Consider the following 23,722-nt stretch of genomic DNA (forward strand, 5'->3'; position numbering starts at 1 on the left):
CAACTCCGCATCTATGGCCGGTTCCTTATTCACAGCAATTGTTGGTTTTCACTCCACATCCTTTAAGTTACTGCTTTCACGTCCTCACAAAGGGTCACCTAATTAGCTAAGACAAAGTAAGAAGCAGTAGAAGGGAATAAGAATAGATACCAGTTGAATATGTAGCAAGTAATGATAAGTTTGCAGATAAACAGAGAAAAAAAAAAATAGTTCTTGAGATAACCATATTAGAAACTTAAACAAAGTTCAGGTTATGAAGAGCTCTCTAACAAAACCTAAACTAAAGGCTAATCATTCAAGGAAAATTCAACATAATAAGGGAGCTGTATGTTTAAGTTCCATGAGTAGTAACTCAACTAAAAGTTTCAAGTGTATCCAGCAGGAATCAAACCATAGTAGTCATACAGCTAGAACTGACTCTTCCAAATAATATAAGGAATCAACAGTGCATGTCATGTGTATAATGTAAGGAAGGGCAGAATCAACAAGGTGGTTCAAATGCATGTTAAAAAACAACAAAAACAATGTGTTTCCCAAATATGTGATGATCACCAGCAATAAAATCTCAGCCATTTATTTATTCAATTATAAGCAACAAAATCTCCTGATTTCAATTATACAAACACTACCTGCATATCCACAGTCAAACTCAAATCTTTCTCCTTTGTTTAATGACTGCTCCAGTCTCACTTTAAAATTTTCCAATGCATTAAATTTAGAATGTAGATGCCCGAGCATGGTAGCATATGCAGGGAACACAAATTGGAAAGTTCAGACGAAAGCAACATTTAAACTACAATACGCATGGTAATGAAACAAATAAAAACATAACTGATTTCCAGGAGCTGTTTCAAACTGGAAAAGCTTAACCAAAATCTGTTATATTAAAGACAGGGTGGGAGTAGCCATACATCCAATTAATGCTCTTATTTACAATTGGTGTGGTCTTGAGTTCCTTACACCTGCATCAAAGTAGATGGCCTCCATGCCATCAGTGGCGGAACCAGGATCAAATTCCTGTCTAGGCTAATTAGAAGGGCACAATAATTTTTTTTTTTTTTCGAGGTTTGGAACCCAGTGGGAGGCTCATCCTCACGCCTTCATTATTTTGGATCAAAACATACAACGGAGGGGACATAAAACCAAACCCCGTAAATTAAAAACTACAAGCATACATTTGTTGTAAAATAACAATAAACTAACTAAATCGTACCATCCGAGACCCACCGAGTTCAAACTCAGCAATCACAGAATCATTATCAACCGCATTGAACAATATTAGCCTACTGCACAAATAAACTGACTAACTACTTAAGCCGTGATTGCCATGATTGCTACAATATTTTAAGCCGTTCAAGTAGTTGACCAATCAAGATAACACGATTAAGCAGGTTTCTACTTATCATAAACAGGATTCTGATGTAGTATAACAATGTTACTACATAAATTGGTATATTTTGTTGCTCCGATGATCCTATCATCCAACAATCTTTAAGACAAGGTGAAAATGTGTATAAATCACTGAAATGAACTACTTCAGTGCTTGTATATAATGAGAAGTTCCATTGTGAGGTTATTAACTTATTATGCACTTAAACAACTTCCGAAAAGATAGGCATTATGCATAATTGCACTAGCTAATATGCCAGCTGAACTCACATTTCCAACAGTCTTCTGGACAGTAGCAACTCGCTGGAACGCCCTCTCAGATTCTAAAGTCCGAACTCTAAGCTTCAGATCACCTTGCTCCTATAAATTTAATAGGGAAATCAGTCTAGAATCTATCATGGAGAAGCTGTCACAAAATATTCAAAATAGTCGTATTAATAGCTCAATAGAAAAATTATCAATGAGTACCAATCTTTGGATAATTTCAGCAAGCTTTTCAACTCTGTCTGCCTGTCTAAATAAGTTATAAAATGCCTGAGATTGCCTGTCCCATCGCTTTCTGATGTCCTGTAAATAAGATTGACTGTAAGAATAGGAGTTTGCATTAAAAGATTGTTAACATGACATTATAATACAGAGGGTCCAAATTTTGCCTTCCAAACGACTTCAACTCCAGCTTCACGAAATTTTAGCAATTCCAGACCAGAACTCTTCCAGAAACCCAGGCAATCAGCCAACTCTTCGGTCACTCCAGTCTACAACTCTGCAAGAAGACAAGAATCTCTGCAAATCTGCAAATCGAACAAGATACCCAGTGAAATGGAATATACCCAGTGAACCCACATTAAGAAAATCGAACAAGATAAGAAATTGGCGCAAAGGAGACTAGGAGAGTGAGAGAAACCTTGGGCTGTTGGGCAGTTGGGCATTAGATCGGGCAATGGAAGGGAGAGGTGGAGATTGGAGAAGAAAAGGCGGACCTGAATCACCTGATACTCTGATATTTCCGGTCTGTGCAAAATAGGGGAGGACCAGTGGAGGCGAAGTCGCGAAGAGATGAGAGGAGTCAGAGGACTGCTTGACAATAATAGAAGCCCATAAACCACTGACAATATGAGTTATTGATGCATAGAAACAGAAACACAATTAACCACATATAAACCAGAGTAGAACTTACTCAAAAAAGTAAGTGTCTAGGGTGAAGCTGAGCTGTTTGCCAAAATTTGGTACCAGACCACTTTGCATAGCTTCTTCCAATGCCAACTAATCCTACATCATGCTCATTCAAGTTTTGCCAATAAAATTTCACAATCATACCACAAATAGAAGCATCTCTCAATGGAGAGAAATGGATACATACTTCATTAGACGTCAAAACCATTAGCAATCTCTTCACACCGAAAAGTAGCAACATAACCTGATTAAATTATAGATAATGCATGTACATATTGCATGCGTATGAGAAGTCAAAACCGTGAACTATATTCCGATAGGAAACGAAACTGGAAAGGAAACTAACAAACCTTGTGAGCAGGAGGATCCAGGCCTTTGTTTCTCTTTGATTACTTTCCAAATCTGCTGTGCACTAATTGAAATCTGGAGGCAGGGATAACACCCCGTCTATCATCACCACCAAAGCCTCTCCTCGAGAAATAAAATGGAAAAAACAATGCCGCAGTTCAGCAACCTGCAAAGGCGATATTAAGTAAAAACCACTGTAAACCTTTAGGATGAAATTCACTCGAGAATATAGGAAATGCTTCCCCCGGCCTGTTGTGATGAGCTTTAATAATATCCATTTATTTAAATATAGTACACTCCATGAATCGAAACCAAAAAAAGAAAGTGTGAATCTGAGACGTAATGAATTGCTTCTAAAAGAAGAAATGCCCCTACCCAATTAGATATCCTTTTAAAATGCTTGCAGAAACAATTCAAGAAATTCAAGGGGGTGTGTGTATATTTAATTGGTGAATTAACCAGTGCAAAAATGGATGGCTCTTTTGAGTCAGTAACCATCTTTAGAATCAAAGATTAAATTCAAGGTACTGCAGAGCATTGAATTGCAGGGCATACCTCTACGATTGGCCGGATTGGGTGGAGAGTAGAGGAGAGTCGGAAAGAGAAGGACTTTGATTCGATTGGGTTAAGGGGGTTAGGGATTTTGGAGAATCAGAAATTGGGAAATCGGAAACTGGGATAGCTGCATGCATAGGTTTCTGCCTCTATCTCTGTCGGGGGGGGGGGGGGGGGGAAACAATGGTTGTGCATATAGCTCCATGCTTAGTGTGAAGAAACCAACCACTTTCAGGCTTTAATTAATTAGAAGAAACTCCAAAAACAAAAACACGAATTGAAAACCAATTACCAAAATTCGTCTTCTTCTTCCTCAGATTAAACGCAATAACACAGATACTTTCCCTAAAAATGAAGGAAAATGAATTTAAACCTTCTGACCTAAATCTTAAGTTGGCAGAAGATGGAAACCTTGCATACAACGAAAATCATTCACATGAAAAAACAGAATTGAATTCCAAAACCTAACCCTATCCCAATCCCAATCAATCTCATCAACCAAATTAGGGAAGAGTTTGAGAGGAAATCTGGATTTGAACAGTGAGTTCTCTTTTTGGGAGGCAGAAGAGAGGAGAGCGAGAGAGAGGAAAAGAAAAAAGGAGGCGGCAGCTGTCCGTGGGTTTTTATACCTATAGTCAAGGGCAAGGCGTAAATTTTAACAAAACGGGGGTTATGAATTTTTTTCATAACCAGCTGGGCTCAAGCCGGCACTGTTCATAGCTACAGTAGCAAAATCCTCAATTACACAGTAGCAAAATCCTCAATTAGTATATAATATAATATGATATAATTAGAACCCAATGATTGCACGGGACTGATGCCCAAAAGCAGAAGTCAAATGTCTTGAAGCAATTTCTGTCGACACCACCGCTCATTAAAGCGACGGCCATCAATTTGAGCTATCTCGCATCTTTTCTCATATGCTGATTCTAGTTGGATCTCTAAATTTGATATTTAAACCTCCAATTTTTTTTAATTATTAATAGATTTTGTCAAGTTATATGAAAAAACAAATAAGGACAGAGAGAAAATGGAAAAAAAAAAAAAAAAACTCTTCTTACCTCCATCAAATATAATTTTTCCAGAATTTCCTTATATTGCCTGTATAGTTTCATAATTTACCTAAAACAATTAAGTAACAATAATAATTTCTATAGATGGCCCATCATTTAATACAAAAATAAATTCAAAACAATCTGATTTGGAATTTCCTTAATGTTTCTACTGAAAAATACGGAACGGGAACTAAGTGTGGATCATGAGAGGGAGAGAGAGAGAGGGACACAAGCATGTATAGTGGTTCACCTTGCCCTTGAGACAAGACTACGTCCACTTAGATATTTTACTATGTAGTGAGGCCAAGTAGCCTTTGATAGTGATACAAGTGAGGGGATCATGGATCCATCCCTTCTAAGAAGGGGAGGACTTCCCTTTATAGCTAAGGGAAGTCCCCATCTATTCTATATTTCCGATGTGGGATATAATGTACATATTGCTTCTCTTGAAGCCTCTTGAAGAGCATGGGAGGGTGGCCTCCTAGCAAGGTACCGACCGACCTCCACCATGACAACGTAGCTCGGGTGTCGGCCTACCGGATGCATGCCATAGGCGGGGCTAGCCATGTCGTGGGGCCCACCTATGAGGTCGTTGATTATGCTTGGCGGTATGTAATATAGATGGTATGTACAAGTCCCCCAAGTCCCCGAGTAAGAGGCGCTTCTTGGTTGGGGAGTTTAAATGTGATGCCGCCAAGTATGAGTGATGACCTCGTTGAACGCTATACCCATACTAGTCCCCCAACTCCGTAAGTAAGAAGGGACTCTACAGGTAGGTTGGTGCCATGGGGCCCTCATCACGCTAGTACCTGCAAATATGATAAGAGTGTACAAAATACATATTGATTGCGCTAGGGCAATCTAAGTGACATTTGAGTCAAATGCATCGAGGTGCATGAATGTTTATATGAGATGTATGTTACACCTTGTGTGTATGCACGTATTATGTAATGTTGACATACGACGTATAAGTCGAAAATGTATGTGATTGTGATAGCATACAAAGTGCATATGATGCAAAGATGTGTGATGAACGCGATGACGCGTACATAATGATATGTATATGTTGTATGCACGTGATACATATGTGTTAGGATCGGGAGTGTTATTACTCGCCGAGTCCCCCAAGTCACGTAGTTAGTACAGTTGAAGTTTAGGACTTGAGTTATGTTCGACGATACTGGTGAGGGCTTGATGCCTCTGGTACCCGATGGGGTAGCATGAGGGCTTGATGCCTCTGGTACCCGATGGGGTAGCATGAGGGCTTGATGCCTCTCGTACCCGATGGGGTAGCATGAGGGCTTGATGCCTCTGATACCCGATGGGGTAGCATGAGGGCTTGATGCCTCTCGTACCCGATGGGGTAGCATGAGGGCTTGATGCCTCTCGTACCCGATGGGGTAGCATGAGGACTTGATGCCTCTCGTACCCAATGGGGTTGAATGAGGGCCTGTAGGCCTCCTTTACCCGGTGGCGTGGCCCCGGGTAGAATCAGAGATTGGGCATTGTAACCCCGTTGGGGTATCCGGTAGCTTTCGCCTCCGGTACCTGGTGGCGTGGCCCCGGGAAGAATGATGGCATTGGCCTTGTAACCCCGTTGGGGTATCCGGTAGCTTTCGCCTCCGGTACCTGGTGGCGTGGCCCAGGGAATAATGATGGCATTGGCCTTGTAACCCCGTTGGGGTACCTCGCCGATTGGAGAGGATTTGATGTAATGATATGACCTTGACTTACCCCTTGGGGGTACCGCGCTCGGGGCGAGGATTTATGAGATGCATGTTGCATTTATTTAGTGTCATATGTGTATATGTAGCAATTTAATTGATTTGCAATCAAGTTAAAGTATGACATTAATAAATACGCACAATGAATATGCTATTGAAAGTATCAAATGTTGTAGGCATATGCTTAGATTATAGAAATCGTTATTAAAGCATATAAAGCATTGTATCATGAGCTCAAATTTTTAAAGAGCATAAGTGAGAACTTATCTGGAGCCGATCGGAAGTAAGCAGGAGAATATAAATTGTAATTGTTGCAAAAATCAAATCACGTTAGAGTTGTCCAAGCATGACACTCCATGTCGGCGAACAAATCCGGTAGTTCGTTTGGCCCTGTTTGTAGAGATAGTCTAATTGACTAAGTGGTTAGCACTTTATTTAGATGGTCTAATTGACTAATTGAACATAAGTTGTTTTGTATACCGTGACAGAGTATGACAAATATAGTAGCAAGAGCATAATTGGATTCAACATATGTATTGATGTTTGAGAAGAGGCTGGGTATATATAATTAATGCAATTGTACGTTTATAGTAGCACAATATATATGGAATATCATGGTTTGACCAGCAAAACCTTTTGGCATGGTGTGATTTTATAATAAAGGAAAGAGAAAATTTTACAAAGAGTTCCCGAACTAAGGTTCATTCTAAATTTTGGTACCCGACTATTCAAAACTATCACATTGGTACCCGATGTTTGAAGTCCGACCCAATAATTATACACGCCGTTATTAACGGTGTTAGGTAGCACATTTTTTAGGGATATTTTAGTCACTTCATGTCTTAATCTAATTTTTTTTTAATTAAAAAAAATTTATGAGACCAATTTTTTTTTTTTTAATTAATCCAATATTTTGGCCTAATGCTGCACCAACATACGCACACTCAAACCCACCCATGCCGTCTTCATCACCCACGGCCTCCACCCCAACAACTACACCGTCAGCAAACTCATTGCCTTCTGCGTGCTCTCCGGCTTCGACAATCTCTGATATGCCTCTCTCCCCTTCAACCAAGTCCAGACCCCCAACACCTACATGTACGACACCCTAATCAGAGCCCACTCCACCAAAATCACATACCAATTTCCCCACTTCCTCCGCCTCCTCCACCACCACTAACCCAAACCGTAACCCAAGAAATCCCAACAATCGATGGAATCGCAGTTCACAAACACAATAAACTACCCAATCCTTCACGAATTTTATCAATTTCTCTCTGAAATTCGTAAACACTGTTGTGCGCGCACACACACACACACATAGAGAGAGAGAGAGAGAGAGAGAGAGAGAGAGAGAGAGAGAGAGAGAGAGAGAGAGAGAGAGAGAGAGAGGTGAACAGTGAGGGAGTACAGGCCGCCCCCAAAAACAGACAAGGTCTTCTCCAGAATCCGGCTCTTCCCTTCCGAGAGCAACAAGCTTTTTGCTCAAGACTAAGGTTCTATGGACTCTGATGGGTCTGACAATCGGGGAAAGCCTTCTTCTTTCGCTAAAACTCTGACCCAGTCCAACCCCAACAATGGCGGTGGCTTCTCCGTCCCGAGGTACTGCACAGAGACCATTTTCCCGAGGCTCGACTACTCCATCGACCCACCGGTGCAGACTTCAGGTTTTTCCCTCCCTTTCTTGTTGAATAGCTGAACGTCACCGATTGCTAGATATTGAAGCAGTAGTTGGGTCTCTAATCAAGGGAAGCTGCCGGGATGAGATGAGGGACCGAGAGCTGAGGAAAGCTTAATGCGGCAGCAAGATGGGTGTTGGGAGGGTAGGTGTCCAAACCACTTTCCTGGGTGCCGAGAGCTTTTTTTTTTTTTTTTTTTTTTTTTTTTTGAACTGTACGGTGCATATCACCGAGATACCTGCTTTGAAGTTAGCAGTGTTCTGCTTGAGAAGACCGGGAGCGAGACCACTTGGGAATTGATCGAAGCTGTCGGTACCATGAGGAGAAGTCGTCGACGTGAGGTAAAGATACTGTTGGGAGGTGAGGGATGCCGAGCTCAGAGCTTGACCCATTGGGATTCCGAGACCGAGATGGGTCCGATGGGTCAAGGTACAGAGATGGATCCTCCGGGATGTGTAGTGGATGCCGGGCGGGGTCGCCGGGCTTGGTCTTGGTGATGCCGGGTGCTGGTATAAGAGGTAGCAAGACCTGAAGTAGTGAACTAGGTGCCGGAGGCTAGTGGATACCGGGCGGGGTCGCTGGGCTTCTTTTTTTGGAAACTGAGTCTCTTCGGTGCTCAGGGAGCTTGGGTTGATGCATGAGGCCAAGTGAGTGCCGGAGAGACATTCTTGTAAGATCAAATATGGACATAACACATATCATCATAAAGTAATTGATGATTAGCTTAATATCAATCCTAGTTTAACATGGATACAAACAGTAAATCAATACGAGTGACTTAATGAAGTAGTGTATCAATTCATTAAGGATAGTAATCCATTGCTTAGTCTACAAGAAAGACTACAAGTTGTGATACATTAGGAATCTAAGAGTGAAACCTAAACCGACAAGGAATGCTTTAATGGGAAGCTTCTTGAGGTTTAAGTCTCATATATATACAGATGAATTGGTCCCTGATTACTACCACGACTGTTGCATATTGTTCTGTCCATTGAGAAGCAAGTTGGTAAGTAACAGAAGACCACATTCAGTGATCGAGTTAAGCAGCTGCATAAGATGGAATCCATGACAGTAATTGCAGAAGGTAAGCCTTGATCTTTTTATGATTGTTGTGCATATGTTGTGAGCATGTAACTATGGTTTTACAATTGGTATCAGAGCATAGGCTCACAAATATGAAAAATCGTTTTAGGGTTTTGCAAAACAAACATAAAATTTTTTAAGAGTTTTTTGCTTTACGGGTCAAGTAATTGATCAGGTTACTGACCAAGTCACTGGTCATGTAACTGGTCAGGTATCTGACCAAGTAAGTAATTGACCAGGTAACTGACCAAGTAACTGGTCAGGTACCTGATCAAGGTAAGTTACTTAAGTCGACTGCTGCATCTGGTTAATTATAAAATTCACGCTTCCGCTATGATTTCTTTAGCAGCAAATTGGGGAAAAAGCAAAACAGGTTTTTCTGTGAGATTGATTTTGATTCATAGCATGATAATTGAATTTTTGATTATGCCCAAGAACCCTAGTTGCATTCCCGGCGTGCGTTAGGCTAGAGTAGATGGTGACCGGATGAAATTTACAATTTCTTGATTGTTCTGTGGTTTCTTGGAATCGAATCAATTTTGGTTATGCTTGAATATGCATGTTGAATTGATTGATGATATGGTATTGTATCTGTGATTGTGTAAAATTGTATGAAGAACAGAAATCTCCCAGATTTTGTTTACACGTTGTTAAAGTTGACAGATACAAGAGCTTAATTTTCTTACAAGGATGAATCTGGATAGAATGTAAAGTAAAAGAGCTCATATGTTTTGTGGTTTTCTGTTGGCATAAGTGATTATGATGCACAAAGCATCCTTCATTGATGTTGGCAGAAAACATTGATCAGGTACGTGTAACTGGTCAAGTAACTGACCAAGTAACTGTACCTGATCGAGTAACCACTACTAGAAATCTGTTCATAGACATCGCATGTTTTAAATCGGTCAGACTTGCACACGATGTAAAAAAGCAATCCAACATCGCTTTACGAAAATATCGATTTAAATGTATATTATTAACATCGGGTCTTAAAATAACCGGTGTTAAAAGTTTTGTTTGAAAATTTGCTGGAACCTCATTTCATGGACGCGCTAAGTGTTTTAATGAATTGAAGGACGCGGGGATTAAAACTTAAAATTTTCACACTTAGAAAAAAAAAAGCACCCGGCCCGACCCCAAAACCAAAACACAAACCTTAAGCGGCTAAGCTCAATCTCGATTCTCGACCTCCATTCTGAACCCAGCCCGAGCTCTTCCTCCTCCTCCTCCCAAGATCGAGCTCCTCCTCCTCCTCTTCTTCCTCACTCGAACTCATCGCCTCCTTGGCTTCTTCCGCATCGACTTCGTCCAGTCCTTCATCTCACGCGCCTCACCAAATTCCGCGACTCTGACCCCGCATTTTGCTCCGAGGAGGACGAGGGTATCATCCAGGCCGTTCTGTCTTAATCTCTCAAATCAAAGCTTGGAGTTTGAGAGGAAGGATTCAATTACGATGCCGGTCGGAGACGAAGTCCAGCTTCGGAACGCCATTCTCTGTACACCAGATCTGTACGTCTGACTGTTTTTGTGGGCTATTGTTTTTATTTGTGGGCTATTGTTGAAGTATGATTGTTTTTCTTTAGAGTTTAAGAAGCGAGAGTTTGTGGGTGGCTTCAATATTAACTAATTTGTCAAGTCCAGCTTGGTTATGTTCTCTCTTGCTTCCTTCCAATCTTTGTTCCAATTGAAATTGTGAGCTATGAAATTGTATGGTCACCTTGAGTTTGAACTATTGATTTTGTTATGCTTTTGAGATTGGACTGTCTCGGTAAAAAGAAGTTTGATGGGTCTAGGCCATATGCAACGTTCAGTAAGTTTATGCTTTCGTTTTTGGTATGTAACTTTTTGTATGCAGTAATAACATAGAACCTATTTTTGTTGTTGTTTGGTTATAGGGTTTTGGCGATTGAGTACTCATAAGCTGTGCTGTTCGTTTCCGACCCTGTATTGATATACACAAGGTATTGGAGATTCAAAGTTCAAATCTTTTGGGGCTTAAAACTCTGTTTGTGTATTGTTGGATTTGTGTGATTGTTTTGTGGGTTTTTGTTTGTAGGGGAAAGTGAAACAGATTGTTGGGTCGACGCTTATTGCATATACATTTTGGCACTTATCATGAATTTAATGTTAGTTTTTTTGAAAAATGTGTCATTGAGTTTTGGGGACTCACATATTTGATTCTTGAAGGATTGTAATGATATTTTTAATTTTAACATGTGACCCATGTCCACAGAAATTTATCAAACAACACTCTTACTGGGAGCATTCCTGCCAACTTTTCCGGTCTTCCACTGCTTCAAAGATTGTGAGTGATTTCAATCTGCTTTTTCCTTATTTTGCAATTATTTATATGGTTCACTGCATTGTTTATTAATCTTACTTAGCTAAATCTGAGCTTCGACCGTACTCTGTCAATACTGGAGGAGCTATTTTACATATAATGCTATTAATTGTTATAGCAGTTCCGTTATACAAACTTTGCAATGGAATAAACTGAGAATTTATTTCGCATGGCAGGTCCATTGCGAACAATTCACTGAGTGGCATTGTTCCAGCATCCCTTTGGAATGATACGACACTCAATGCAACAGAAAGACTAATCTTATAAGAACTGTGAGAAATGTTTTACTCTTATTAAGAGTGAGTGGGTCAGTGGGGTTGTGTTTATGTGAATTTACATCCTCTTTATATATGTTGATTCCAATTCCTTTTCTAATCAAAGAATATAATTTAACCTTCCTTTTTTTTTACTTATATATATCTTATCAATAGTTTGCTAATAGGTGGTCTGTTATAGGGTCATCCATGTTGTTTATTTGCATATGAGCTCGGTGATTTTACAGCAGAGCTTAAAATGTCCTTGTTCCAGCTTGGAATCAGTCCTCAAATTATAGCATCGATTATAATCACTCCTCCCTCTCTCTCTCGTCTGTGCTTTTCTCTCGTCTAATGAACTAGAGGAATGCAATAGCTAAACAAGGTTGGTCTGGATGCAGATTTGAGATGTAAAGGAGGTTGATTTTCTTTAATTTTGCCCCAAATTGAGGGTTTTTGACTTGGGTGATTTGATTTTACAGGTTCTTTTGCGAAAGGCTAGGAACCAGTATACTTGGAAAGGGTTTGGGGCAATCCCTAATGCTTTGCAGGAGCTAAAGGTATTTGATTTTTTTACTGTTTATGAAGATTCAGATTTGATATGTTGATTTTTTGTTATACATTTTCTGGGAAATGTGGAACTGATTTTGGGTTTGGTGGTGTAATAGGAAGAGGGTCTGAAAGAGAACTTCAATACTTTCCACGGCAATTTCCAGGGCAATGATGATCCAAAAGTAAGTGGAAGGATTGTTCTTTTAATAGTGAAAATGTGAAGTAAGGTTTCTGGTTTGGTTTTGTTTTATTTTTTAATTGTGAAGTAAGGTTTTTGGTTTGGTTTTTGGTTTTGGTTCTGTGAAGTAAGGATTGTTCTTTTAATTGTTGTTTCTTGTTTTGCAGTGTTCGCAGGGTTCAGATGATGAGGAAGGTGATGAGAGTGGTCATGCAACTGGGAGTCAGAATGAGAACCCCAGTGTCAATCTCAAATCTTCAGGAAACTCGAAAAATGGTAAATCTTTATTGTTAGTGCTTTGAATTTTGAGTCTGAAATGATCTGAGAAAACGGAATGTAAAAAGATGTTGATTTTGTTTGGTACCATTATATGGAAGCGTTCTGCAACCGATTTGTTTTTCTCACTTGAAAGCAGGAACAAAATTGTTGAGCTTAGACCTGCCGGAAAGATTGCTTCAGGCATAACCGAGGTACGAATAACAAGTAGTTTAGGAACTGTAGCAGTGTATCCTCTAGCCACTTTCGATTTTCCAGTTGCAGTAAATTATGGTGGATTCAAATTCCTATTATACCATTTGCGAATTAAAGTTCTGTGTTTGTGGCAGATACCGTTTTCTATGCATATCAGGCAACCAAAAGAAGATAACCTCGAAAAGTTCTATGAGACGTTCCATGGAGGAAATATTAACATTCAGGTGCATCTTTCTGCCTTGGAAAGTACAAATATTCTGTAGTTTACACTATTAGTTGGGAATATATCATTGCTTCTGATTGCCTTTGAAATGCATTTTCTTTTTTCGTACTTAACCGAGACATGATGATGAATTGTGCCATAGTATTTAGTGACTGTAGATATATCGAGAGGATACCTGTATAAGTCGTTATCTACAACAATGGAGTTCATAGTTGAAAGTGATAAAGGTATGCATTGACTATAGATTAAGATGCTATCTGATTTTATTCTGTGTGGTTTCATTTACATATATTAGTTAAAGTAACTTGCTTTCTGATTTTGTATTTAAAGTAACTTGCTTTCTGTTTCATTTACATATCTCTAGTTACTGTTCTTAAAAGTTTGGAGTATTGTCAGCCTTTATTATTGGAAAGGGAATGCTCATTTTCTTTTTCATGATACCATGACTGACAAGAGGTATTGCTGAATAGGTGGATTTCGAATCATTGGAAAAATGGCCACTCAATGTTCTTTATCGGATCCTGTTAGTGGTGAACTAACAGTAGAAGCATCTGCAGTTCCAATTTCTTCCATTGATATACACTTGCTTCGTGTAGAGTCAATCCTTCTAGGGGAGAAAATTGTGACTGAGAAGTCTGTGGTTCAGACTACACAGGTATGTACCCTTTCTTATCTTCTCAACATATATAACTCAATTTACTTGTCATAACAACTCTACCGGTTGTTTTTCATATATAGCTCTCTCTTTTTCATATTCTTACTTCCGTATCTCAATTGCCAACACATTTTTCCTTATACTTTTAGATTCAGTATATATAGCTTGCTAGCTTAGCTAGAGAGAAACATTAAGTCTTATTTCCTAAGTTGAAAACTTCACTACACACACAATCCTTCTAGAAGAATGCTAGCCATGTTAGCATTCTTCTAGTTTGTCCCCTGGGTAGTGGTAAAATTGACAATAGCATTCTGCTGCCTATTAATGTTACTGCAGATCACTATCTTCTTTTTGATTTTCCTAGCCAAATATGGAACTATTCTTTCTTTACTCCAACGCCAAGAATATTATCATGAAACTCATAAAGAAGTTAAACCTCAGGGTATGATTATATTCTTCTTTTGTGATATTGTTGCTTTGACCATTCACCATGACCATGAATAATTGATGTGCCTTCTGCTCTTCATTTGGTTGGCTTCTTGATTTTCTGCAGTTGGCTGCAGTGCATTTAGTTGACGCCCTCTTCTGTCGGATTGGATTGTTTACTTAATTCTATTTTGTCATTCAATTGTGAACAATAATTTTTTTTACTATCAGCGGGTAAATTATATCACTTCATTGACATGCAATGTATCATATGGTCCTACAGTGCAATCAATATGAACTGTGATCAAGTCTATTATTGCCTGCAGAACACTTAATTACCAGCAATATTTGGCTAGCAAAGAGTTGAAGAAGCAATCTTGGAGATACCACAGGAAATACAACGTACACTTGGTTTCAACGACACGAAGAGCCAAAAGTTGCTGCTGATGAATATGAATAGGGTACATATGTGTACTTTGATTTCTGAGTACTGTGTTGTAGCTCTAGACATTGAAATATTTCCAATAGGGTTTACTAAAGTGGCTACAGATAAGAATTCTAAAGCTGGATCAAATGTCTAGGCTAGCCTTTGTCGGTTTTGGGGTTTTATTTTGTGAATTATGTTGAATCATGAACTTGAAAAGAAAATTAATGGAAAGCCTCGATTTTTGGATGATGGGAAATGCATTTCTTTTCCATTTGCACATTATGCCTGTCAGTATGAAGTGAAGTATATAAAAGCATAACAAAACAGTAATGCCAAGGAAAACGAAGTCACTTGAGAGATTAGAAATCAGTATCAAAATGAAAATCGATGTCTTATGATTATCAATATATCGAATTGTGTCCACAGAACCGATGTACCCAAAACCAATGCACATCGATTTTACAAAACAAAAGCGATGTCTACAATGAAACAACACATCGGTTCTAGAAAAAGCAAGCGATATACATAAAACCATTGAACATCGGTTTGCTTAAATGAAAACGATGTGCTGTGTTAAATGAAACATCAGTCCTTAAAAAAAAACCGATGACACCTAAAGATACAGACATCGTTCCTAAGAAAATAATGTGCTAAGCTACATGTAAAAATGGCCAAGAACAAACAATACTCGTGAGAACTGATGTCTACAAGTGTACTGGACATCGCTTCTGGAATAGAAATCGATGCAAATGTTCACGTAAGTATTGTTCGACATATACTTTATTAAGCATAAAATGTGAAAATATGAAGAATTAGACATACCTAACATACAAAAATATGATGATTATAACGATTATACATCGATTTGTTTTTTAGAATCGATGTTGGTTGTTGTCTGGGACATCGGTTAAAAACGCGCTTATACTGATGTCTATATCTTTCTCTACACCCACTAAGACATCGGTCGAAAATTAGTTTAACATCGGTTCTGGGCCGATGTCTATGAACAAAATTCTAGTAGTGAACAAAACTGAAATTGTGTTTTGTGTTTTAAAACTATGCTTCAGTTTTATCTTCCAAAGAAGTGGTTAAGTATGGTTTTAGAATACAAAACAGCAGTATGCATGCTTGATGAAAATAAATACGGATACTTAGAAATTTTTCTTCTGTCTAAAGATGTGGATAAATTTCTTTGGATAACTTGTTTTCATTAAACATGGCATATTGATAAAGAACTCCAGGATGTTATGATTCTGCTCAAAAGTGTTGCTTAACATTGTTTTTTTGTTATGGACTGACATGAATGCAAGTATGGTTGTTTAGGTTTTCTGTATGTTCTTGTTTTGGTTGCTTAAAGCTAAATAAAACACAGAAAACTTAAAATTAATTTTCTTTACAAAATTGAGAACTCACATGAATTTTGTTTTGCTCCTTAGGTAACTCTTACATGAACTTGAACAGTGTCTTGATGTTAACTGGAACAAATTATAGAGCTTGGCTAGACTCTGTGGAAAATTATATGGGAATGCATGAGAACATAGACTACTGCTTTACTGAGGATAAGCCTGAAGAGTTAAATGAAAAGAGCACCAAGAAAGATACTGACCTTTACAAGAAGTGGCATAGATCCAATAGAATGGCTAAGAACCTCATCAGAACATCTATGTCTAAGACTGTCAGGGGAAGTATAGAAGAGCCTGAGCTAGCATCAGATTTTCTGGAACTCATAGGTGCTAAGTTTAAAGAAAGTGAAAAAGCAGAAGCAGCTAGGCTAACCAAGGAGTTTCATGATTTGAAGTACATGGGTTCAGGGGGAGTTAGAGAGCATATTATGAAGATGATCAATATAAATGGCAGACTCAGGGAACTCTTAATGGGGGTTAGGGATGAGCAAGTAGTGCATTATGCACTACATTCCTTGCCTAACAGTTTTAGTCATCTTAGGACCAGTTACAACTCTCAAAAGGGAAACTGGACTCTAGATGAACTTATATCCATCTGTGTGGATGAGGAATCTAGGATCAAGGAAGAAAAGGAACCTGCTACAACCATTAACCTCATTGAGAAGCCTAAAAGGAAAAAACCCAAGAATAAGCTCAAGCCTACCAAAGCCATAACTAAGAGTTCAACAGCTGCAGTGGCCAAGGAAAACAGGCCATTCAGGTTCAAGTGCTACTTTTGCAAAAGAGTAGGACACATGAAAAAGGACTGCACTGGCTATAAGAATTGGTTAGCCAAAAAGGGTAAGATTTTTTCTAATACAGTTTTTTCCTTAGAAATTAATCTTATAAATGTTGAACCACAGTCTTGGTGGATAGATTCAGGCTCACCTATTCATATTACTAATTCTTTGCAGGGATTCATAAGGAGGAGAATCCCAAAAAGTGATGAAGTGAACCTGTGTGTAGGCAATGGCATGAGAGTGGCAGTCAAGGCTATTGGAACCTTAAAGCTCGATTTAGGATTAGGAAAATTATTAGTTCTGGACAATGTTTTTTATGTACCTTCCATGAGAAGGAATTTGGTTTCAGTTTCTCTTTTAGTAAAATCTGGTTGTAGACTTGTTATGGATAGTAATGGAATTCTTATTTCTAAAAATTCTGTTCAAATTGGTTCTGGTGTTATTATGAATGATTATTTACAGTTAAATTGTTCAATGGCTCAACAAGAAATTTTACTTGTTGAAAATAACACCAACAGTACTAGCAAATTAACAGGTGTTAAAAGAACCAAACTAAATGAAAAGTCTGCATTTTTATGGCATAGAAGACTCGGCCATGTTTCAAAAGAGAGACTGAAAATTTTGGTGAAAAACAACATCCTAAATGAACTTGATTTTTCTGATCTAACAGACTGTGTTGAATGCTTTAAGGGAAAAATAACTAATACTAGAAAGAAGACTGCATATAGAAGCCAAAATTTATTAGAACTCATACACACTGATATATGTGGACCATTTAGGCATCAAACTATCTGTGGGAATGTGTATTTTATCACATTCATTGATGATTTTTCTAGATACAGTTATGTTTATCTACTTTCAGAAAAGGCACAAGCATTGAAAGCTTTTCAAATCTTTAAGTCTGAGGTAGAAAATCAACTAGAAAAGAAAATCAAAACAGTAAGATCAGATAGAGGGGGTGAGTTCTATGGCAAGTACACTGAATCCGGCCAACAAAAGGGTCCATTTGCCTTGTTTTTGCAAGACAATGGAATTAAAGCTCAATATACAACACCCTATAACCCACAACAGAATGGTGTTGCAGAGAGAAAGAATAGGACTCTTTTGAACATGGTTAGATGTATGATGTGTACAACAGGTTTGCCTAAATTTCTGTGGGGTGAGGCTTTAAAAACTGCAAATTATATTTGCAACAGAACACCTAGCAAAGCTATAGAAAAGACTGCTTTTGAGCTTTGGTGTGGCAGAAAACCTAGTCTTCATCACTGCCATGTTTGGGGATGTCATGCAGAAGCTAGGATTTATAATCCAAGCTTGAATAAACTTGATCCTAAGACAGTTAGTTGTTATTTTATAGGTTATCCAGATAAATCTAAAGGCTATAAATTATATTCTGCTCATCATTCACCTAGAATTTTTGAAACACATCAAGTAAAGTTTCTAAGTGAAAAAGTTCACAATACAAACCTTGAGGATTTAACCTCAGATTTTGAGGAAATTGTGTCGGATGAGAATATAAGTGTTGTGTTGCCTTTAGAACAAGATGTAACTGATCGAGTCACTGGTCGAGTAACTGACCACGTAACTGTCCCTGATCAAGTAACCGGTCATGTAACTGGTCATGTCACTGACCATGTAACTAACCAAGTAACTGTACCTGGTCATGTAACTGACCATGTAACTGGTCAAGTACCTGTCACTGGTCAAGTCACTGACCAAGTAACTGTCGCTGGACAAGTAACTGACCATGTCACTGGTCAAGTAACTAACCAAGTAACTGTCACTGGTCAAGTAACTGACCATGTAACTGATCAAGTCCCTGTCAACCCTCAGCCTAGAAGATCACAGAGAGCAAGAAAACCAACTTATGGGGGGGAAGATAGTGACTACATTGTTTATCTGCAAGAAGCAGAAATTGAAATGGACTGTGCAGAGGACAATGATCCGACTACTTTTAACCAGGCTATTGAAAGTAATGAATCTCACCAATGGCAGCTAGCAATGGAAGCAGAAATTGATTCCATGAGCCAAAATGCAGTTTGGGAATTAGTTGAACCTGACCCTAATCAGAAACCTATAGGTTGTAAATGGGTTTTCAAAACCAAAAGAGATGCAAATGGCAATGTAGAGAGACATAAAGCAAGATTAGTTGCCAAGGGTTTTACACAGAAGGAGGGCATTGATTTTACTGAGACTTTTTCTCCAGTTTCTACAAAAGACTCGTTTAGGATAATCATGGCTTTAGTGGCTCATTTTGATATGGAGCTGCACCAAATGGATGTTAAAACAGCCTTCTTGAATGGTGAACTAGATGAAGTGATTTATATGAGGCAGCCAGAAGGTTTTGTGCAAGCTGGAAGTGAAAACTTAGTATGCAGGTTAAGAAAATCAATTTATGGCCTTAAACAAGCTTCTAGACAGTGGTACAAGAAATTTGATTCTGTGATTTCTACTTTTGGATTTACAGAGAATCTTGTTGATGAGTGTGTTTACTTGAAGACAGTTGGGAACAATTTTATTTTCCTAGTTCTCTATGTGGATGATATACTTTTGGCTAGCAGTAACATTAAACTGCTTAAAGACACCAAGAGCTTTCTGTCAAAGAATTTTGACATGAAAGACTTAGGAGAAGCATCCTATGTACTAGGCATTGAGATTAAAAGAGATAGAGCACAGAGACTACTTGGTTTGTCTCAACAGAATTATATTACCAAAGTTTTGAAGAGATTTGGTATGGAGAAGTGTGCAGCTGGAGAAGTCCCCATGTCCAAAGGAGATAAACTAACCAAGAAGCAAAGTTCCAAAAGTGATGTTGAGAAAGAAGATATGGAGTCAAAGCCTTATGCTAGACTTGTAGGAAGTCTCATGTATGCACAAGTCTGCACTAGGCCAGACTTGTCTTTTGCAGTAGGGATTTTATCGAGATTCCAGTCTAATCCAGGCCATGAACATTGGGTAGCTGGGAAGAAAGTGTTGAGGTACCTGCAGAAAACAAAGAATTACATGCTAGTTTATAGGCAAGTGGAGGATCTGAAACTCGTTGGATTTTCAGATTCTGATTTCGCAGGGAACTATCCAGACTCCAAGAAGTCAACTTGTGGATATGTGTACATGCTAGCAGGAGGTGCAGTTGCTTGGAAAACCATGAAGCAAACTCTAGTTTCAACCTCCACCATGCAAGCTGAATTTATTGCAGTATATGAAACTGTGTGTGAAGGACTTTGGATCAGGAATTTCTTGGTGCAGACCAAAGTGTTAAGTCACATTGTGGCAGACACACTTGTGATTTATTGTGATAATGAAGCAGCTGTTTTCTTTAGCAAGAACAGTAAAAGATCAAATAATTCTAAACACATTGATTTAAAGTATTACAGTGTTAGAGAAAGGGTTAAGCATGGTGAGATAGCTGTTTTGAGCATTGACACGAATTCACAGCTAGCAGACCCCTTCACCAAGGCCTTGTCAGTAGCAGCATTCCAGAAACATACAGCCAGCATTGGAGTTTTAGCTAATCTAGATGCTTAGGTTCAGTAGAGAGTTAATCCAGTTGGAGCAATTTAAATTTCTAAGGTTTTTGAGTTCTTGTATTTTTTAGTTGTGATCTTTTGACTTTATTTATCACAACTTATTTGTAATGACAGATTTTATTATTAATAAATTTTGAGGTATTTTCAGATTTTGGTTATTGCTGCAGCTTTTATTAAATGTTCTGAAAATTATCGATTTTGTGTTTAAAGTTATACTTGCTATCAGATGGCTTAAATCATGTGAAGCATGATGATAAGGTTCAAGCAATATTTTTAAGCCATCAGTGTTCAGTGAATTTGCTTGAGTTTCTGGTTTTAGAAACATAAAGTAGGACCTAATATATGTTTACTTGTTGATACACATTAACATATATTGTATCACTTCTGGTTGAACATATGTGGATTGCAGAAGCTTGTGTTAGTGGTTTTGAAACTCTGCATTTTTGTTAAAATGTATACTGTTTCTTGCTCTGCATAAGTAACTGTGATCTGACCATGTTGGAATGGATTTTCGATTTAAGTTTGTTATCTGGCACGCACTTCAGTAAGTTAAGTAGGTTTTGATGTTCTCTGGTGCAAATCATCGAGCATGATATGTGTAAGTCCAAGGGGGAGATTGTAAGATCAAATATGGACATAACACATATCATCATAAAGTAATTGATGATTAGCTTAATATCAATCCTAGTTTAACATGGATACAAACAGTAAATCAATACTAGTGACTTAATGAAGTAGTGTATCAATTCATTAAGGATAGTAATCCATTGCTTAGTCTACAAGAAAGACTACAAGTTGTGATACATTAGGAATCTAAGAGTGAAACCTAAACCGACAAGGAATGCTTTAATGGGAAGCTTCTTGAGGTTTAAGTCTCATATATATACAGATGTATTGGTCCCTGATTACTACCACGACTATTGCATATTGTTCTGTCCATTGAGAAGCAAGTTGGTAAGTAACAGAAGACCACATTCAGTGATCGAGTTAAGCAGCTGCATAAGATGGAATCCATGACAGTAATTGCAGAAGGTAAGCCTTGATCTTTTTATGATTGTTGTGCATATGTTGTGAGCATGTAACTATGGTTTTACAATTCTGGGTTGAATTTAGGAACTCGTGGGTCACCCTTTCATTCTGGTACCGTAAGCTATTGCAGGTCGGGTTACCGAGAGGTGGAGAAGCTATAGGGTCCCAGATTTGGTCGATGAAGCTTCTGGTGAGTCACCTAGAAAGGAAGATGATGCTGGAAAGACATGGATGGGTGATGCCGATGAAGAGAAATGCATCGAGTCCAATTAGAAGTTCCCGGAAGCAAAGATGTTGATGAACGGGTACCGGGTAGGCTGTTGGTTACCGGGTGGTATCGAAAATCGAGGTTGTCGGGGAGGCCAGGTTCCCAGAATTTTCGAAGTACCGGGCGGGTTGCGCAATGGTACATGTACGTGACTTGCTGAAGGATCTAGGGAGGGTTGAGAAATTAGACCAAGAGCGGGATCTTCTCAACGAGCCCCGGTTGGGTATTACTGAAATTGAACCTTGGCTGTTTGCGTATGGTGATGAGCTATGAGGGTGCGGGGTCCTGCACGTACCCGCTCACTTGTGGTACCCGTACATGACTCGTTGTACTCATCCATGACTCTTGCTCAAGGTCGGAGGCTCGTTACCCAAACTTAGGCCCCCTCCTTCTAGCGCCAATGTTTCTACTGAAGAATACGGAACGGGAACTAAGTGTGGATCATGAGAGGGAGAGAGAGAGAGGGATACAAGCATGTATAGTGGTTCACCTTGCCCTTGAGGCAAGACTACGTTCACTTAGATATTTTACTATGTAGTGAGGCCAAGTAGCCTTTGATAGTGATACAAGTGAGGGGATCATGGATCCATCCCTTCTAAGAAGGGGAGGACTTCCCTTTATAGCTAAGGGAAGTCCCCATCTATTCTATATTTCCGATATGGGATACAATGTACATATTGCTTCTCTTGAAGCCTCTTGGAGAGCATGGGAGGGTGGCCTCCTAGCAAGGTACCGACCGACCTCCACCATGACAACGTAGCTCGGGTGTCGGCCTACCGGATGCATGCCATAGGCGGGGCTAGCCATGTCGTGGGGCCCACCTATGAGGTCGTTGATTATGCTTGGCGGTATGTAATATAGATGGTATGTACACTTAAACTAAATTTATTGAATATTATGATATAGTTATTATTCGATCTTCCAACCCAAAACCCTTGAAATCATTCTTTTAGCAAATTCAAAGGGATTCCAGCAACATATCAAGATCGAGAACCAACCCTCTGATTAATTTTGGTGGAGAAGAAACCTACTCATAAGAGAGCAATATCATGTGATTTTGATTTATTCTTCTTCTCGTGGTTAAAGATATAGATAAAAAGTAGAGTAACAGATTGTTGTATTTCATGTTCAAGGGTGTTTTGGTAAAAATAAGGAGGTCTACTTAGCTTTTGTAATATTCTAAAAAGTAAATTAGAGGTATATTAAGTATGGGAGGTCCAAATAGCAAATTTGGAGGTCTAACTAGAACCACTCTTTCTCATATCCCATCTTTATCAGGAAATTAGATGCAAACCCAATTTCTTAAAGAAGTATCGGGAAAAATTCATACATATTTTCTTATTAGTCTACACCCAATTCACGTAAGCCAACCTTCCTTTAGAGTGTTATTGTATCATTAATACTAGAAATATTGGCTGCAAACGATGCTGCAGGGCTCTAAACTTTGTATCAATGCATTTTTTCTAGAGTAGTGCTACATATCCCAAAAAGTTTTACAAAAAACTAATACCAAATTATGTGGCGTCCTATGTGGATCTACCACGTCATCACCTTCAATTGATCAATTTTCCGCATCTAATTATTTTTTAGGATTAATTTCAGTTTACCCCCATGAACTTTGGGGTCAACATCATATTAGTCCCTGCAGTTTCAATTTAATCAGTATCACCCTCATACTTTTCAATTTCATCACCCGTGTCCATTCCGTCCAAATCGGACGTTATATCTGACATTGGGGGCCCACTATAAGGGCTAAAATGGTCATTTCAAGACCAAAAAAAAAATCAGAACAAAAAATACCTTTTTTTTTTTTGGGCAAAGCAAAAAATACCCATTTTAAGGGCTAAAGACGTCGTTCGACCTCTGCTCCACCATCGCCATCCTCCTTTGAACAGCCTCTACTCCACAAAATGCTGCAACGCATACAAAAGTTATTCTCAAACACCTACAATTTCTCAAACTTTCGGTGCCTTCAACACCTTCTTCTCCGAGACTGGCGCCGGCAAGCACGTCCCACGCCCCATCTTCGTCGACCTCAAGCCCACCGTCATTGACGAGGTCCGTACCAGAATCTACTGCCAGCTCTTCCACCCCGAGCAGCTCATCTCCGGCAAGGAGGACGCTTCCAACATCTTCACTCGCAGCCACTACACCATCGACAAATATCGTCGATCTCAGCAATT

The 23,722-nt window shown here is 38.9% G+C and overlaps 1 protein-coding gene and 2 long non-coding RNA genes across 3 annotated transcripts; 2 read left to right on the forward strand and 1 right to left on the reverse strand.

Moving 5' to 3' along the window:
* Positions 1-1,319: 1,319 nt before the first annotated feature.
* Positions 1,320-8,315, reverse strand: LOC133730730 (uncharacterized). Its single transcript, XM_062158268.1, has 5 exons — positions 8,162-8,315; positions 7,179-7,336; positions 2,043-2,144; positions 1,858-1,956; positions 1,320-1,749 (listed from the first exon to the last, which is right to left on the reverse strand). The coding sequence occupies exons 1-5, from the start codon at positions 8,313-8,315 to the stop codon at positions 1,585-1,587; spliced, it is 678 nt and encodes a 225-aa protein (XP_062014252.1). The 3' UTR covers positions 1,320-1,584.
* A 1,937-nt stretch (positions 8,316-10,252) lies between these two features.
* Positions 10,253-11,636, forward strand: LOC133730170 (uncharacterized). Its single transcript, XR_009856653.1, has 3 exons — positions 10,253-10,515; positions 11,240-11,311; positions 11,524-11,636. It is a non-coding gene; the product is annotated as an uncharacterized LOC133730170 (long non-coding RNA).
* A 162-nt stretch (positions 11,637-11,798) lies between these two features.
* LOC133728561 (uncharacterized) lies at positions 11,799-13,702 on the forward strand. Its single transcript, XR_009855911.1, has 8 exons — positions 11,799-11,986; positions 12,084-12,161; positions 12,270-12,335; positions 12,499-12,607; positions 12,747-12,801; positions 12,937-13,026; positions 13,168-13,252; positions 13,496-13,702. It is a non-coding gene; the product is annotated as an uncharacterized LOC133728561 (long non-coding RNA).
* Positions 13,703-23,722: the final 10,020 nt, after the last annotated feature.

This window comes from Rosa rugosa, chromosome 2 (assembly GCF_958449725.1).
Source record: "Rosa rugosa chromosome 2, drRosRugo1.1, whole genome shotgun sequence".
NCBI lineage: Eukaryota > Viridiplantae > Streptophyta > Magnoliopsida > Rosales > Rosaceae > Rosa > Rosa rugosa.

Excerpts from the sequence above, each read along its gene's own strand:
- LOC133730730 (XM_062158268.1), bottom strand. The coding sequence starts at position 8,315 with ATGGGTCAAGCTCTGAGCTCGGCATCCCTCACCTCCCAACAGTATCTT. Across the intron at positions 2,145-7,178 it reads GTGGGTTTGAGTGTGCGTAT|ACTGGAGTGACCGAAGAGTT; the intron begins GTTGGTGCAGCA and ends GCAGAGTTGTAG. Across the intron at positions 1,957-2,042 it reads GAGTTGAAGTCGTTTGGAAG|GACATCAGAAAGCGATGGGA; the intron begins GCAAAATTTGGA and ends TCTTATTTACAG.